This window comes from Oncorhynchus mykiss, chromosome 5 (assembly GCF_013265735.2).
Source record: "Oncorhynchus mykiss isolate Arlee chromosome 5, USDA_OmykA_1.1, whole genome shotgun sequence".
NCBI lineage: Eukaryota > Metazoa > Chordata > Actinopteri > Salmoniformes > Salmonidae > Oncorhynchus > Oncorhynchus mykiss.
In genome coordinates this window covers 77498686-77512620 of record NC_048569.1, presented here as the reverse complement: position 1 = coordinate 77512620, position 13935 = coordinate 77498686, and the positions used below count along the sequence as shown (strand labels likewise).

At 45.3% G+C, this 13935-nt stretch overlaps 1 protein-coding gene across 2 annotated transcripts; it reads right to left on the bottom strand.

The window, feature by feature from the left end:
* Positions 1-200: 200 nt before the first annotated feature.
* Positions 201-13480, bottom strand: LOC110524603 (AP2-interacting clathrin-endocytosis protein). 2 transcript variants are annotated; one of them, XM_021604424.2, is made up of 7 exons: positions 13348-13480; positions 11944-12005; positions 10410-11055; positions 6377-6464; positions 5873-6009; positions 3728-5737; positions 201-1444 (listed from the first exon to the last, which is right to left on the bottom strand). In XM_021604424.2, exons 3-7 carry the CDS (start codon positions 10924-10926, stop codon positions 1425-1427), a joined length of 2772 nt encoding a protein of 923 aa, XP_021460099.2. In that variant the 5' UTR covers positions 10927-11055; positions 11944-12005; positions 13348-13480; the 3' UTR covers positions 201-1424. The 2 variants fall into 2 exon arrangements, with proteins under 2 accessions (XP_021460099.2, XP_021460100.2); XM_021604425.2 differs by having other exon boundaries at positions 10410-11052.
* Between the last annotated feature and the right edge of the window lie 455 nt (positions 13481-13935).

The window sequence follows — 13935 nt, the reverse complement described above, 5'->3', positions numbered from 1 at the left end:
AAATCTATATAATTTCACAAATTATCTGTTTATTTAAAAAAATGATCTACTATTGTATTTTTACTATCACCAAACCCCCCCAAACATGAAACTATTGTATTTACAACCAAACATTTACATTTTTATATACACAATGAATATAAAGCCAACAGACCAACATGTTCTCTAGTTTCTGTGAAACTATCATGAGTAGAGAGCCATAAGAAAAACATGTATTTTTTATTTTCTTCTTTCTGAAGGTTGCAAACACCAAGTAAACAGTTAAACATACACAAATGTCCGCATGCACAACACCTTATTTGTGTCTAAACTCTCAGTCCATTAAGTATTAAGGATATAACTGAAGATGATGAAGGGGCAGAGCTTGACTTGGGCAGGAGCTCACTGGAGCTGAGTTCCGGCACCTAAAATGTTCTACGGCTTGAGCTCCTGTTCCTCTTATCAAAAGGTGTTGTGGAGCTCCTTTACCTAATTATAAACAGTACCGGCACCCAAAATTAGTACTGGAACCTATTTCCGTCCAAGTCAAGCACTGTGAAGGGGACTGAATGCAAACAAACAAGTTCAGTTTGAGAGTCCGAAAAAACTCAAAGCTCATAAAAAGCAGCATAAAAAGCATGAGACAGTCAACCAATAAATAGAGGATGACTCAAACATCAAGACAGAATAATTGTGGTACTGTAGATGTCAGTAAACCATAGACATGTTGCAGAAGTCCAGAGAGAAAGTGTAACAGGTCCCGCTGATAGAAAGTACTGTTGTAGTGTCTGTCTCAGAAGAAGTGTTGTTTAGTTGATGAATCTAGAGAGAAGGTTGATAAATCCAGAAAGAAGTTAACATAGTGTCTCCTTAGTCCTTAAACCTGTCAATCAAGTGATGTGTTCCTAACTCCAAGATGATCCATTAGTCCTTAATTCTGTATAGGCTTTGTCAGTGATAAGTTTCTAGCTCCATGATGGTCCACTACCCCTGCGGAGAGGCAGCATACTCGGGCGAGAAGCTGGTCACAGTGATGCTGGTTGTGGAGTCCTCCAGGGGTGATATGAGCTCTGCCCAGCGTTTAAATTTCTCCTTCTCGTGGAGCAGGAAGGTTTGCTGGGTGTCCAGGCAGTCCCGGGAGACGGACAGGTTCTACTTGATGAGATACTGGGCTAGGTTTAGGTCCTCAGGGACTGGGTTTATGAAGCCAAGAGTTGCTTCAGCATGCTCCAGTCACGCTCCGCAAACTTACCACTCTCTTCATTGTAATCTTCCTCTTTGTCGTTCTCCTCCTCCTACCCCACTGTGCTCCTCCTGCTGCGGTTGTCAGAGGAGCTGAGGTGCTCAAAAGCTTGTCTCAAGTTCAGTTCGTAGTTGGTAGAGAGGGCTTTGGAGGGGCGTCAGTCATGTGTACAGGTTGGGGTTGTTGTTTGATCCAGTCTGTCTCATTGTCCTTCAATGCCCCCTAAAAACAGTTGACAATGACATAACAATTCATCTTTCCATAAGTCCATAGTCATTACAAAGGTATCCTGCAGGTCACTTTTACGTTATTATCCCAACATTTAGATGACTAAAGTTTCACCCTTAATGCAGCTGTCTCCTCTTAACATCCATTAATAATCAAATGACAGGATGAGTCAATAACCTGTCCTCTATTCCACTAGGAGAGAGGCAGGAGGCCCTCATTTCACCATTGTTGGTACCTAGTTACAGACCAATGGATTATAATATGAAATTGTTGATATAATGTAGAATTATATCATATGCATAAGTCATGAGTAGTCACTGACCTGGACTGTGGGTGACAGATAGGATGGACAGATGCCTTAAAGGTCAAGCACAGAGGGATGTAGTTGTCTGGATGTGTCTCTTTTATCCACCAGTGAAAAAACACAGTAAGCCATTCATTGCATTGCCAGCGCTTGTTAGTTAACTCTGCATAACTCAGTTTGCTCAGGCACCAGTGATATGTTTGAAGAAATAAACCGTGCAGGTATCTTTAACTAATGAATAGAACTATTGTATTGTACAGATATGATTATAATACGGTCACAAAAACCAAAATTCAGGCAGAAATGATTTACTTTGCAGCACAAAGGGAAGTACATAGGTTAATCTACCATTTCCCATCTGATTTTATGTACAGTTTCTTTCTGTAATTAACACTGCTTCCATATCACTGTAAATAACAGATCCATGCTGGCAATGGATGATACAATTGACCTCTTATTGCTGTTGACAGCAAAAACAAGATTGATATGTTTTGCACTGGGATAGACCGTAACCAGTATGCATCCCAAATGCCACCATATCACCAGTATAGTGCACTATATGAGGAATAGGGTGCCATTTGAGATGTGACCCCTAACTAAGTAATAGCTTTGCTGTATCATATGAGAATGAAAAAAGAGAGACATGGAATATAAAGATTGTTCTAGACACACCACATACAGAAAACTACCAGGCAGTACCACACGTCTATTGAACCAAACCAGCATTACATAATAAAACAAGTAAAAAAATAATTAAGTAAAAACAAACATATTGGGTGGAATAAATAAAAAGACACAACAAATGGCATGTACTACTATCATGCAGATGTCTTTTTGATAAGCAGACTGATGAGAAGATACAGGTTAGAAGGGTCTGACAATAAATAACAAAAACAAGCCAATCCTGGGTAGGCAAGGGTCCCTGTAGGTAAGTAAAACAAAGATTGACATCTTTCTCAAAAGCAATCTGGTCGTAATGACAGCTTAGTATTTGTGGATTTACCCTCCAAATCAACTGGCCACTTTGCATATTATTGTGACATTAGATTTTTTTTAAAATCATATCTTGGTTGCACGTCTTCTGCATGAAATACAAATGATGGAAACATCAATCTAATAAATAATATCATCAGCTGTGGATTAAAAAAGGCCAGGAGCTGTTGGATTTCGTTGCATTCACTAAAAGAAACAATGAAAAATCATTGAATATTTGCATTTTTATGTACATCAAAGTGCATTCGTACAACTAGGCCCACATCAGTCCGCCACACCTTGTCAGAAGGCAGGGGGTTTCTAACCAACACATGACACACTACTTTACACTAAATATGTATCCCAAATGGAACCCTATTCCTTACACAGTGCACTACTTTTGACCTTACGGGCCGTGGTCAAAAGTAGTGCCTTATAAAAGGGAATAGGGTGCCATTCACGACTCACTCTTAATATTTTAGTATCAGTTCTCATTGAAATCAACATTGCTTTTTCTTTCCATAAGTAATCTAAGTAGTCAAGGTCAGAATGCCTCTGAAAAAAGGTAGTTCAGTTGTTATAAGATGATTATAGCTAAGCTACTTCTGCACGTTTCTTGATTGACCAATCTCCATTTTTTTTTTTTACGGATATTGGTGTTACCAATTCAAATCAAGGGACTGGTACACAGATGTTTTGTGTATTTATAACAAGCTTTCGGCTACACTATATGGGCATATAAAAAAACGACCCCTTATCCAATTTGAGTTTGAACTAGTTAAGTAATCTGTATTTTGAGAGGAAGGGTCATAATGCAAATGAATAGTCTGAGCATCATGTTATATCAGACAGAGGAGATTGCAAGATACAGAGGGAGAACTAATTAACTAACTATGACTTGACTAATGGAGTTTGGCTGGGTGGGGAGGGAGAATGGGTGAGGGGTTTGGCTACAGGGTTTAAATTAGGTGGGTTCCTAGATGTAGATCATTATACATTACCTGCTGGGGATTGTGGGATAGCTGCATGTACAGGAGAGCCCCCTTTCTGCTGAGGGTCATTTAAGTCTGTATGTAAGTCTGATCTCTTGCTGTCTACATGCACAGGTACAGATGCTTGGCTAGGCTTGGTTGAGGGGTTGTTGCGTGGTGATCCTCCATTGCTGTACTGTTCAGCAGGCCGGAGGTCTAGGTGGCAGGGTCTCTCTCGCTCTTGGGGAGGCAGGTCAGTGGGGTCATGGTCCAGAGAAGGGCAACCAGGACTGGGCTCTACTCCCTCCACTTTGGTGGGGTTATGGTCATCTACCAGAGGATCCTGGATCTCAGTGAGGAAAACAATGGGTTTGTTGGGTTTGTTGTTGTTGGACTCGTGCTCGTTGCCTTGTTCCTGCTGCTGCTGAGGTGTGTTTTTGGGAAAGTCCGATGCCAGGTGCCCCCCAGAGTGAGAGACAAAGTTGGGGACTGACTGAGGGGCCGGAGAAGGGTTGCTCCCGAAGACGTCGCAGGGCGTGAGGGGGTCATCAGGCTGTTGCTGGGGCGGAGTCTGCACCCCGCACTCCTCTGATCCCAGCTCCTCACACTCGTCAACAGAGATCAGAACAGAGCGGCGGAAGTTAGAGGCTGATTGGTAGTCCAGTTGCTGCTGCTGTTCGTTGACTTGACCAGGGTCAGCTCCATCCTCGAAGGCCATGTTCACAATGCCCTGGAATTGAGAAGAGGGATCGGCAGGAGGCAGAGGGGCCTGGTGAACAGGAAGAACCTCCACCTCTGACCTCTCATCCTCTTCCTCAGACTCCTCGGACTCCTCAGAGGAGAAGAGCTGGCTGTCGGGGACCTGCTTCACCATAATATTGGTCTGCACCTCCTCCTCAACAGGGACCTCGTCTCGGTCCCTGCTCAGCCAGGAGCGCGGCCGTTGCTTCACCCCTTCCTCCTCGCTGGTGGTCTCTACCTCGCACCCCTTCAGCCTCACCTCAACCCGCAGTCCACCATCCAGCATCTTCAGCTCCTCAGGCGTACTCGTGTCACTACTACTGCGACCCAGGAAGTCATGGCAACGCATGGTGCCGCCTCCTTTGGATTCGCCGCGCTCGTTGGAGCAGCAGTCATCCACATCGTCCTGGGAGCCCCCGGCGTCGTAGTCCTCAGAGCGAGGCTTGATGTCGTCTGATGAGGTGGTGGCACTGCCGGATTCTGACTCGGGGCTGACCTGGTGGTGCAGGCTGCTCCACGAGTCCTCCAGAGGGCTGCCTGGAGTTGGGGTGTCCAGTGGAAGGTCTGTGGCTGAGCCAGGAGTGTGTTTACATGTGTGTGTCCCCTCTGTGTGCTTAGCAGGCTCTCCGCTTACAAGGTTATTCCCATTAAATATGTGGTTGATTGCTGGTGGCTGATTGGACAGAGCCCTGACTCCTCTTGTACAGTTAGGTTTACCTGGTTGTTTGGCAGATTTCTGAGGACTGGCATTCAGGGGTAAGGAGAGGGAGTCCCCTCCTCCACTGTGGCCCTGGGAGCATGGTGGTAGTGGGATGTTATGAGCTGGACTCTGCTCTGTGGATGTTGTTACTGGCTCTGAGGCCTTCTCTCTGGGATCTGAATGTGAGGAGACCCTCTCTGCTCCGGAACCAGTGTCATTAGCCTGCTGGGTCTCTGTAGAGGTTTTACCATTAGATCCTTCTTTCTCTTTAGCTGCAGGCTTTTTGGATGAAATGACAGAGGATACGTTTTTAACTGGCCCCGCTGACTTGGGTGAGGCTTTCTCTGTAGGAGATTCAGAAGTAGCATTCTGCTTTGGCCCAGGTTTGGCCGTTGCTAGTGGAGGCTGTTTGGAAGGAGAGGAGCTGGAGATGGCTTTTACTGGTTTAGAAGTAGATTTGGCTGTGGCTGCGGTAACTGGGGTGGTTTTTGTGGTCTTCCTGGCTGCTTTGTCTGCTGAGACTTTGGAACCATCCTTATCCTCCTCTTTCCTGGGAGACGCAGGTTTTCTGGCACTCAGGGATGACCCAGGTCTAGAGACTGCATGAGAGGAGAAACATATTTCAATTGTTTGGCCCGGTGAGATGATGTTAGGATTTGTATTGGAAGAAACACACATGCACACATGGACGCACACACGTCCACACGCGCGTGCAAACACACACGGTTTCTCACCCTGGTTCTCAGCTGAGCCTGTTGGTGTGCTCATCCCCTTTGTGTCTGCTCTGGCTCCTGTTCCTACAGTTGTTGTTCTTCCTGTAGCGGAGAGCTTGGCTTTATTGGCCTCTCTGGTGCTAGGCTTATTGGTAGGGCTGATCAGGGAGATGAAGAAACCATGAAGTCAAAAGAACAGCACCGGAGAACAGAAAATTAATCCTGACACTCACAAAATGAAAGCCATTTTAATTGCTTAAAAATATGTTTAATTTAGGACAATAACAACAATCATTCAATAAAGGATACAAAATCACAGGGTCTGATCACACTAAGGGATGAAAGCGCATAAACCTCAAAAGACCATGGCATTAACAAGTACTGCAATGTATCGTTTCACCCATCTCTGTATGGACTAGCAATTACCACTATATAACAGTGGGGGGCAGCAGAGTTATTTCTACCATTTCTCAGGGATGGTCTACCAAAATTGGATGTTCTGATATCGGGTGCAGTGCTGCTTACCTGTTGATCTTTGTGGTGTCTGTTTTCTGGGGGGGTTTGGTCAGTGGAGATTTGGTCAGAACTTTAGCCTGGGTTTTTGTCTTAAGATCTAAAACACAGAGGATCGTTATAGTGTGTTTAACCAAACACTGATATTTATTGTTGGAAACGGTCTCATTTCAGAAAATGAAAACTGCTCACTTAGAATGAGGGATTAAGAGGCAGAATTAATTTATACAGCTTACCGGGGACAAATAGAGCAACAATAAACAGGCAGTTTTGAGGGGAGAAATGCTAATTGAACTCATGAAATCCTCAAACAAAGTACAGAGATGATTCCATTATAAGGAGAGCTAACAAGGATGTGAGAGCTAGAGGCTAGGAACTGATATTAGTACTGCACATCAAAGCCAAAATATTGCAAAATCAGAGCCAATAACATAGAGCTGGAGTAGAGTAGATAGATGGGATGACTGGGCTGGTTAGAGAGAGGGCGGGAGGGAGAGCATATGGCACTCTGTCTCTCCCTTTCTCTGTTGAATGAAAAGGAGGGACAGACCGGCTGAGGCCCTATACTCTAATCTACACCTTATTGAGTCCTTTTCGCACACATACAGTCAGTGCATTCGGAAAGTTTACACATTTTGTTACGTTACAGCCCTATTCTAAAATGGGTTAAATTGTTTTCTTCCCTCGTCAATCTACACACAATACCCCATAACAACAAAGCAAAAACATGTTTTTAGAAATGTTTGCAAATGTATTTAAAATACATATTCTGACCCTTTACTCAGTACTTTGTTGAAGCACCTTTGAAAGCAATTGCAGCCTCAAGTCTTCTTGGGTATGACACTACAAGCTTGGTACACCTGTTTTTGGTGGAGTTTTCCCGCATTTTTCTCCGCAGATTCTGTCAAACTCTGTCAGGTTGGGTGGGCAGCATCGCTGCACAGCTATTTTCAGGTCTCTCCTGAGATGTTAGAACGGGTTCAAGTCCGGAGATGCTGCCACCACCATGTTCCATCGTAGGGATGGTGCCAGGTTTCAGGTCCGGAGATGCTGCCACCACCATGTTCCATCGTAGGGATGGTGCCAGGTTTCAGGTCCGGAGATGCTGCCACCACCATGTTCCATCGTAGAGATGGTGCCAGGTTTCAGGTCCGGAGATGCTGCCACCACCATGTTCCATCGTAGGGATGGTGCCAGGTTTCAGGTCCGGAGATGCTGCCACCACCATGTTCCATCGTAGGGATGGTGCCAGGTTTCAGGTCCGGAGATGCTGCCACCACCATGTTCCATCGTAGGGATGGTGCCAGGTTTCAGGTCCCGGAGATGCTGCCACCACCATGTTCCATCGTAGGGATGGTGCCAGGTTTCAGGTCCATGAGATGCTGCCACCACCATGTTCCATCGTAGGGATGGTGCCAGGTTTCAGGTCCGGAGATGCTGCCACCACCATGTTCCATCGTAGGGATGGTGCCAGGTTTCAGGTCCCGGAGATGCTGCCACCACCATGTTCCATCGTAGGGATGGTGCCAGGTTTCAGGTCTGGAGATGCTGCCACCACCATGTTCCATCATAGGGATGGTGCCAGGTTTCAGGTCCCGGAGATGCTGCCACCACCATGTTCCATCGTAGGGATGGTGCCAGGTTTCAGGTCCCTGAGATGCTGCCACCACCATGTTCCATCGTAGGGATGGTGTCAGGTTTCAGGTCCGAAGATGCTGCCACCACCATGTTCCATCGTAGGGATGGTGCCAGGTTTCAGGTCCGGAGATGCTGCCACCACCATGTTCCATCGTAGGGATGGTGCCAGGTTTCAGGTCCGGAGATGCTGCCACCACCATGTTCCATCGTAGGGATGGTGCCAGGTTTCAGGTCCCGGAGATGCTGCCACCACCATGTTCCATCGTAGGAATGGTGCCAGGTTTCAGGTCCGGAGATGCTGCCACCACCATGTTCCATCGTAGGGATGGTGCCAGGTTTCAGGTCCGGAGATGCTGCCACCACCATGTTCCATCGTAGGGATGGTGCCAGGTTTCAGGTCCGGAGATGCTGCCACCACCATGTTCCATCGTAGGGATGGTGCCAGGTTTCAGGTCCCTGAGATGCTGCCACCACCATGTTCCATCGTAGGGATGGTGTCAGGTTTCAGGTCCGGAGATGCTGCCACCACCATGTTCCATCGTAGGGATGGTGCCAGGTTTCAGGTCCGGAGATGCTGCCACCACCATGTTCCATCGTAGGGATGGTGCCAGGTTTCCTCCAGGTGTGATGCTTGGCATTCAGGCCAAAGAGATCCATTTTGGTTTCATCAGGCCAGAGAATCTTGTTTCTCATGGTGTGAGGGTCTTTAGGTGCCTTTTGGCGAACTCCAAGCGGGCCGACATGTGCCTTTTACTGAGGAGTGGCTCCCGTCTGGCCTCTCTACCATAAAGGCCTGATTGGTGGAGTGCTGCAGAGATGGTTGTCCTTCTGGAAAGTTGTCCCATCTCCATAGAGGAACTCTGGAGGTATTTCAGAGTGACCATCAGATTCTTGGTCACCTCCCTGACCAAGGCCCTTCTCCCCCGATTGCTCAGTTTGGCCGGGTGGTCAGCTCTAGGAAGAGTCTTGTGGGTTCCAAACTTCTTCCATTTAAGAATGATGGAGGCCACTGTGGCCCTGGGGAGCTTCAATGCTGCATAAATGTTTTCGTACCCTTCCCCAGATCTGTTCCTTGACACAATCCTGTCTCGGAGCTCTACGGACAATTCCTTCGACCTCATGGCTTGGTTTTTGCTCTGACATGCACTGTCAACTGTGGGACCTTATATAGACAGGTGTGTGTCTTTCCAAATCATGTCCAATCAATTGAATTTACCACAGGTGGACTCCAATCAAGTTGTAGAACCATCTAAAGGATGGTACGTTTAAACAGGATGTACCTGAGCTCAATTTTGAGGCTAATAGCAAAGGGTCTTCTGGTATTTCTGTTTTTTATTTTTAATACGTTACAAAAAATCTAAAAAAATCTGTTTTCACTTTGTAATTGACGGGTATTGTGTATAGATTAATGAGGAAAAAGTTGTACTTAATACATATTAAAATAAGCCTGTAACGTAACAGAATATGGAAAAAGTCAAGTGGTCTGATTACTTTCCGAAGGGCACTGTACACCCACACACACTCACACAAAAACACAAACACAAGCTCTCATACACACACACACACACACACACTAAGCTTTAGACATTGAACAATCAATGCTTCCCATTTCTATACTGTTTAGACCCACTGTGTCTGTATATATTGTATACTTGACATAGCTCACTGTAATATATATATTGTTGTACATATCATTCATAGTATATCTTTGTGTACATTAATCCCATGCACATAAGCACAGATAGTTTTTTGGATTATTGTTATAGTGTTATTTGGATTGTTAAGAACAGTTAACAGTCAGTTAAGAACAAATCCTTATTTTCAATGACAGCCTAGGAACAGTGGGTTAACTGCCTTGTTCAAGGGCAGAACCACATATATTTATTTACCTTGTCAGCTCAGGGATTCGATCTTGCAACCTTTCGGTTACTAGTCCAACGCTCTAACCACTAAGCTACCTGCCGCGCCTCTGGGATGAAGCATAACTCATTTAAATCACTCTGCTACTTATTCTTCATAAAACCTGCTACCATTCATTTCTAAATCAAGCTAATTTTTCAGACACTAACTTTCTGCCATAAATTCTAATTAATGTCATCATAACAATGAGTGAATTAACCTAGCGTCAAAACTGGTTAGAATCACGTCATTACAGAGTCCTTATCACAACGTCATTACAGCGTTATTATCACAACGTCATTACAATGTAATTACAACATCATTATGTCTTTTCAACAGTTTTTTCCCTACTGGGAGGCAACTTAATAACATTGGATGTTAGACAAGGGAAGTACAGTTTCCCAGCTGGCAAAATGAGTTGAAAATCATTACAAAGTCATTATAATGTATTTTCAACCAGTTTTGCCCACTGGGGAGCAAGTTAATTATGTTGGATGTTAGACCAGACCTGGCATGGTGGGGCAGTTGCGTGGGCTTCCGGAACTGTTGTCAGGAGAGGCACTGCCGGATGTGGAGGGGGTGGTAGTTGCCGGGTGGGCTGTGCTGCTGTCTGCCCCCTGAAGAGAGTCACCCTTCCCTGCTGTATTCTTCTGCAGCTTCCCTGGCCTGGCCTGAGCTGTGGAGGTGGTGCCTGGGGGAGAGGTCTTGGGCCTGGCTCCAGGGTTAGGGCTAGGCTTCCTGTCCTGGTCCTTAGTCCCCTTCCCACCTGTTGGGGACCCCCTGGGTCCGTTAGCGGTGGCTACCTCCCTCCTAGCCCCCCCTGGGCCAGCCGTACCGTTGAGCACTGGTTTGGCTGATGCGGAGGTTGTAGTCTTGGCTTTAGCCGTGGTGCTCTGGTGGTCGCCTGGCTGCTTGGTCTTGACGTTCTTTGCCCTGAATGGGCCAGTGTCTCCAGGCTTGGTAGCACCAGTCCCTCTCCCTGCGGTGGATGGGAGGCCTGGCGTCCCCAGCCCGTCTGACTTCATGGTGGCTGATGATGTAACTGCAGTGCAACTTCCTTTCCCTGTGTTCCTGATGACCCAAATGGTCCTGTGGACAAGAGGTCTTTCACAAGGAGCTGCAGGAACTCAAGGGCATCTTACACCTCTCGGCTGCTAGAGAGAGAGAGAGGGGAGAGGTTTGAATGGAAAGATCAGATCACACAACATCATTTGGGATAATGGAGTAGTAGCCTACAGACTTGATTCAACAACTAAAGACTGGGATGAAGCAAGTTCGATCTAACCTGCAATTACCTATAATTAACCTGTGATAGAGAAAGTGATTAGCACTGATTTTGCAGATAGTGGCTAAAAAGGTTTTTCATTATATGTTGGTTTACATACATTAGTTGAATCAATGCACTAATTGTAAGTTAATTGCAATAAGAGCATCTTCTAAATTCCCAAAAGCAAATGTTAATTCAATAGGATTGAATAATACTGGTGAGGATGCCTGCATGTGACTGAGCTGTATTGTACACTCAGGCTTGTAAAACAAAAGCAACCCTCATCACATATTTCCAGGTTCTGTCTGCCTTGTGTTACTGTTCGTAAGTCTGATACGACACAAGGTCTGTGTGTTTATCACTCTGAGGGGATGAAAGGTAATTGCTATCTGTGTCAGTGATGAAACTACAGTCGTCAGCTGCAGAATCAGTGTGTGCGTGTGCGTGTGCGTGCGTGCGTGTGTGCGTGAGGCCCACTCTAGTGTTTCGACCATTCACATTTCTGTGTCAGTGTGCAGTAATTACAGACTTTTAAAAGTCACCATCCTAGATCATAATCACACCGTTACATTTACATTTGAGTCATTGAGCACTTAGATGCTCTCATCCAGAGTAAAGTATAATCAGTGCATGCAACTAAATAGGCATCATAACCACATATCATAATCATTACATAGGTGCGTCTGTGTTATAGATGGGAACATGAGAGAGTAGAGAGAGTAATAAAACAATAACTAGTCAATTAAATAATAAATAAGCTTTTATCATGCATTACCTTTGAGCTGGTGAATACAGGCTTTCCCCCAAGTCTTCTACTGTTTCTTTTATCAAAAGCACCTATGGAAGAGACATAATTAAAACAACACATTTTAAACTTGGTTAAATTACAATCACATTCGAAAACACAGTCAAAGCACAGTACTCATCCAAAAAACAGGTCGCCACAAACATCTTTCAAGGCACTTTGACCTAGTTCTGTCTTGCATTCTCAACACAAGGAGCATTCAATTTGATGGGTATTTTCCATGTGAACTGTACCAACATGTCCCTGAGATATCAAATCCATGACATGTCCATTGAAGAGACGATACTGCAATGAGGCTATTCCACCTAAGGCTTCCTGATTTTGATTTTAATGAGATACAGAAGGTGAAACAATGTGGAGAGGCTTTCATTTAATCAATGAAACATCAGTCAATTTTGACATCTGACCAAGAAAAGACTTCACAGCACATCCTTCCATTTCCCAGAGATACTCCAAATGAAGACCAAACCGATGCACCGGAATGTAGTTGAGTGTGTGTGTGACTGTGTGTCTGTGTTGGATGGGTATGATGTGACGTGTGTGACTACATTACCTTATGCAACTATGCATATTAATTCTACGTGCCTTGTCATGAGTATGTGCATGCGTACGTGTGAGCTATGTTAGTGACAGAGAGATTTCTACAGTATGGAATGTCAGTGGAATTTTAAAACCAAGTTCAATAAATAATTCATGCTATGCATTTCAATGGATCACAAAGCTATACAGTCAAAACAAAGCCGTGCATTATTTGTTTCTCAGCGAATGTATATAATTATGTGTAAAATCCACAAATCCAACCCTCCACCCCAGCCCTTTATTACAATACAGAAGAGAACATGGTGCAGTTTTAGCCTAGTTGCTATCTACAAATTGGCTGAAAATGGGGTGAGTGACTGACTGACCCTCTTCCTCGCCCAAACAACAGATGGACCTCAGGTCGTGTCTGTTTGTGCTCTGTTTTGTTCTGCAGCTGTGCTGAAAGCAGACATTTAATGTCTGATGTTACCCAGAGGCAGCTGCAGCAGTAACATATGCTTCATGGGCTTTGGTTCCTTCCTCTCGAATCATGCAGAGACAGAGCCTGTGCTTCATGGCTGTAGCCCGGTCCCAGATCTGTTTGTGCTGTCTCTTGCCATTTCCTATGGTCATTGTCACTGTAGCCTGGTCCCAGATCTGTTTGTGCTGTCACTTGCCATCTCCTATGGTCATTGTCATGCCAAGCAAGATCAAACACATTGAACATATCTCTAATATCCCATCTGAGCTTAGAGAAACAGAGCTCTGGCTGTCTTCTGCAGTGAGAGACAGATCAGTTCACCTCCCAACTACAGCTAAAGCCCCGTAGAATAAAGATGTCCTCCCTTCTCTTACCTGCCAGTATCCTCTCTCTGTGCTTGGAGGGTAGGGTCTCCCATCCCTGCATGTGGCAGACAGAGTAGAATGACTGGAGCAGGAAGGTCCACAGCCTAGCGCGCAGAGCACCAATCTTTTGCCTAAATGGCTGGTTGAGAGAGGAGAGGAGAGAGGGAGAGAGGAGGAGGAAGAGAGGGAGGGAGGGAGGGAGGGAGGGGGAAGAGAGAGAGAGAGCTCTAGCAAATCAGCAGCTGCTTAAAAGGACCCATCACCATGGTAACCACCCCTCCTTTCTCTCTCACTCTCCATCTCTCTCCCTCTCTCTTGCAGAATCCCCTTGAGCTAAATGGATGATGTCATCAGCTGAGGCTACTCCTACCTCCTCCACATCGCCTCAATGTTTATAAAAAAACAGAGCTGGAGGGTAGGGAGAAGCTCTCTTTCATACATAAATCGTCCCTCCCGTCCTCACTCAATTCAATTCAAGGCGCTTTATTGGCATGGGAAACATATGTTAACATTGCCAACGCAAGTGAAGTAGATAATATACAAAAGTGAAATAAACAATCAAAATGAACAGTAAACAATACGCTCACTCACTCTCTC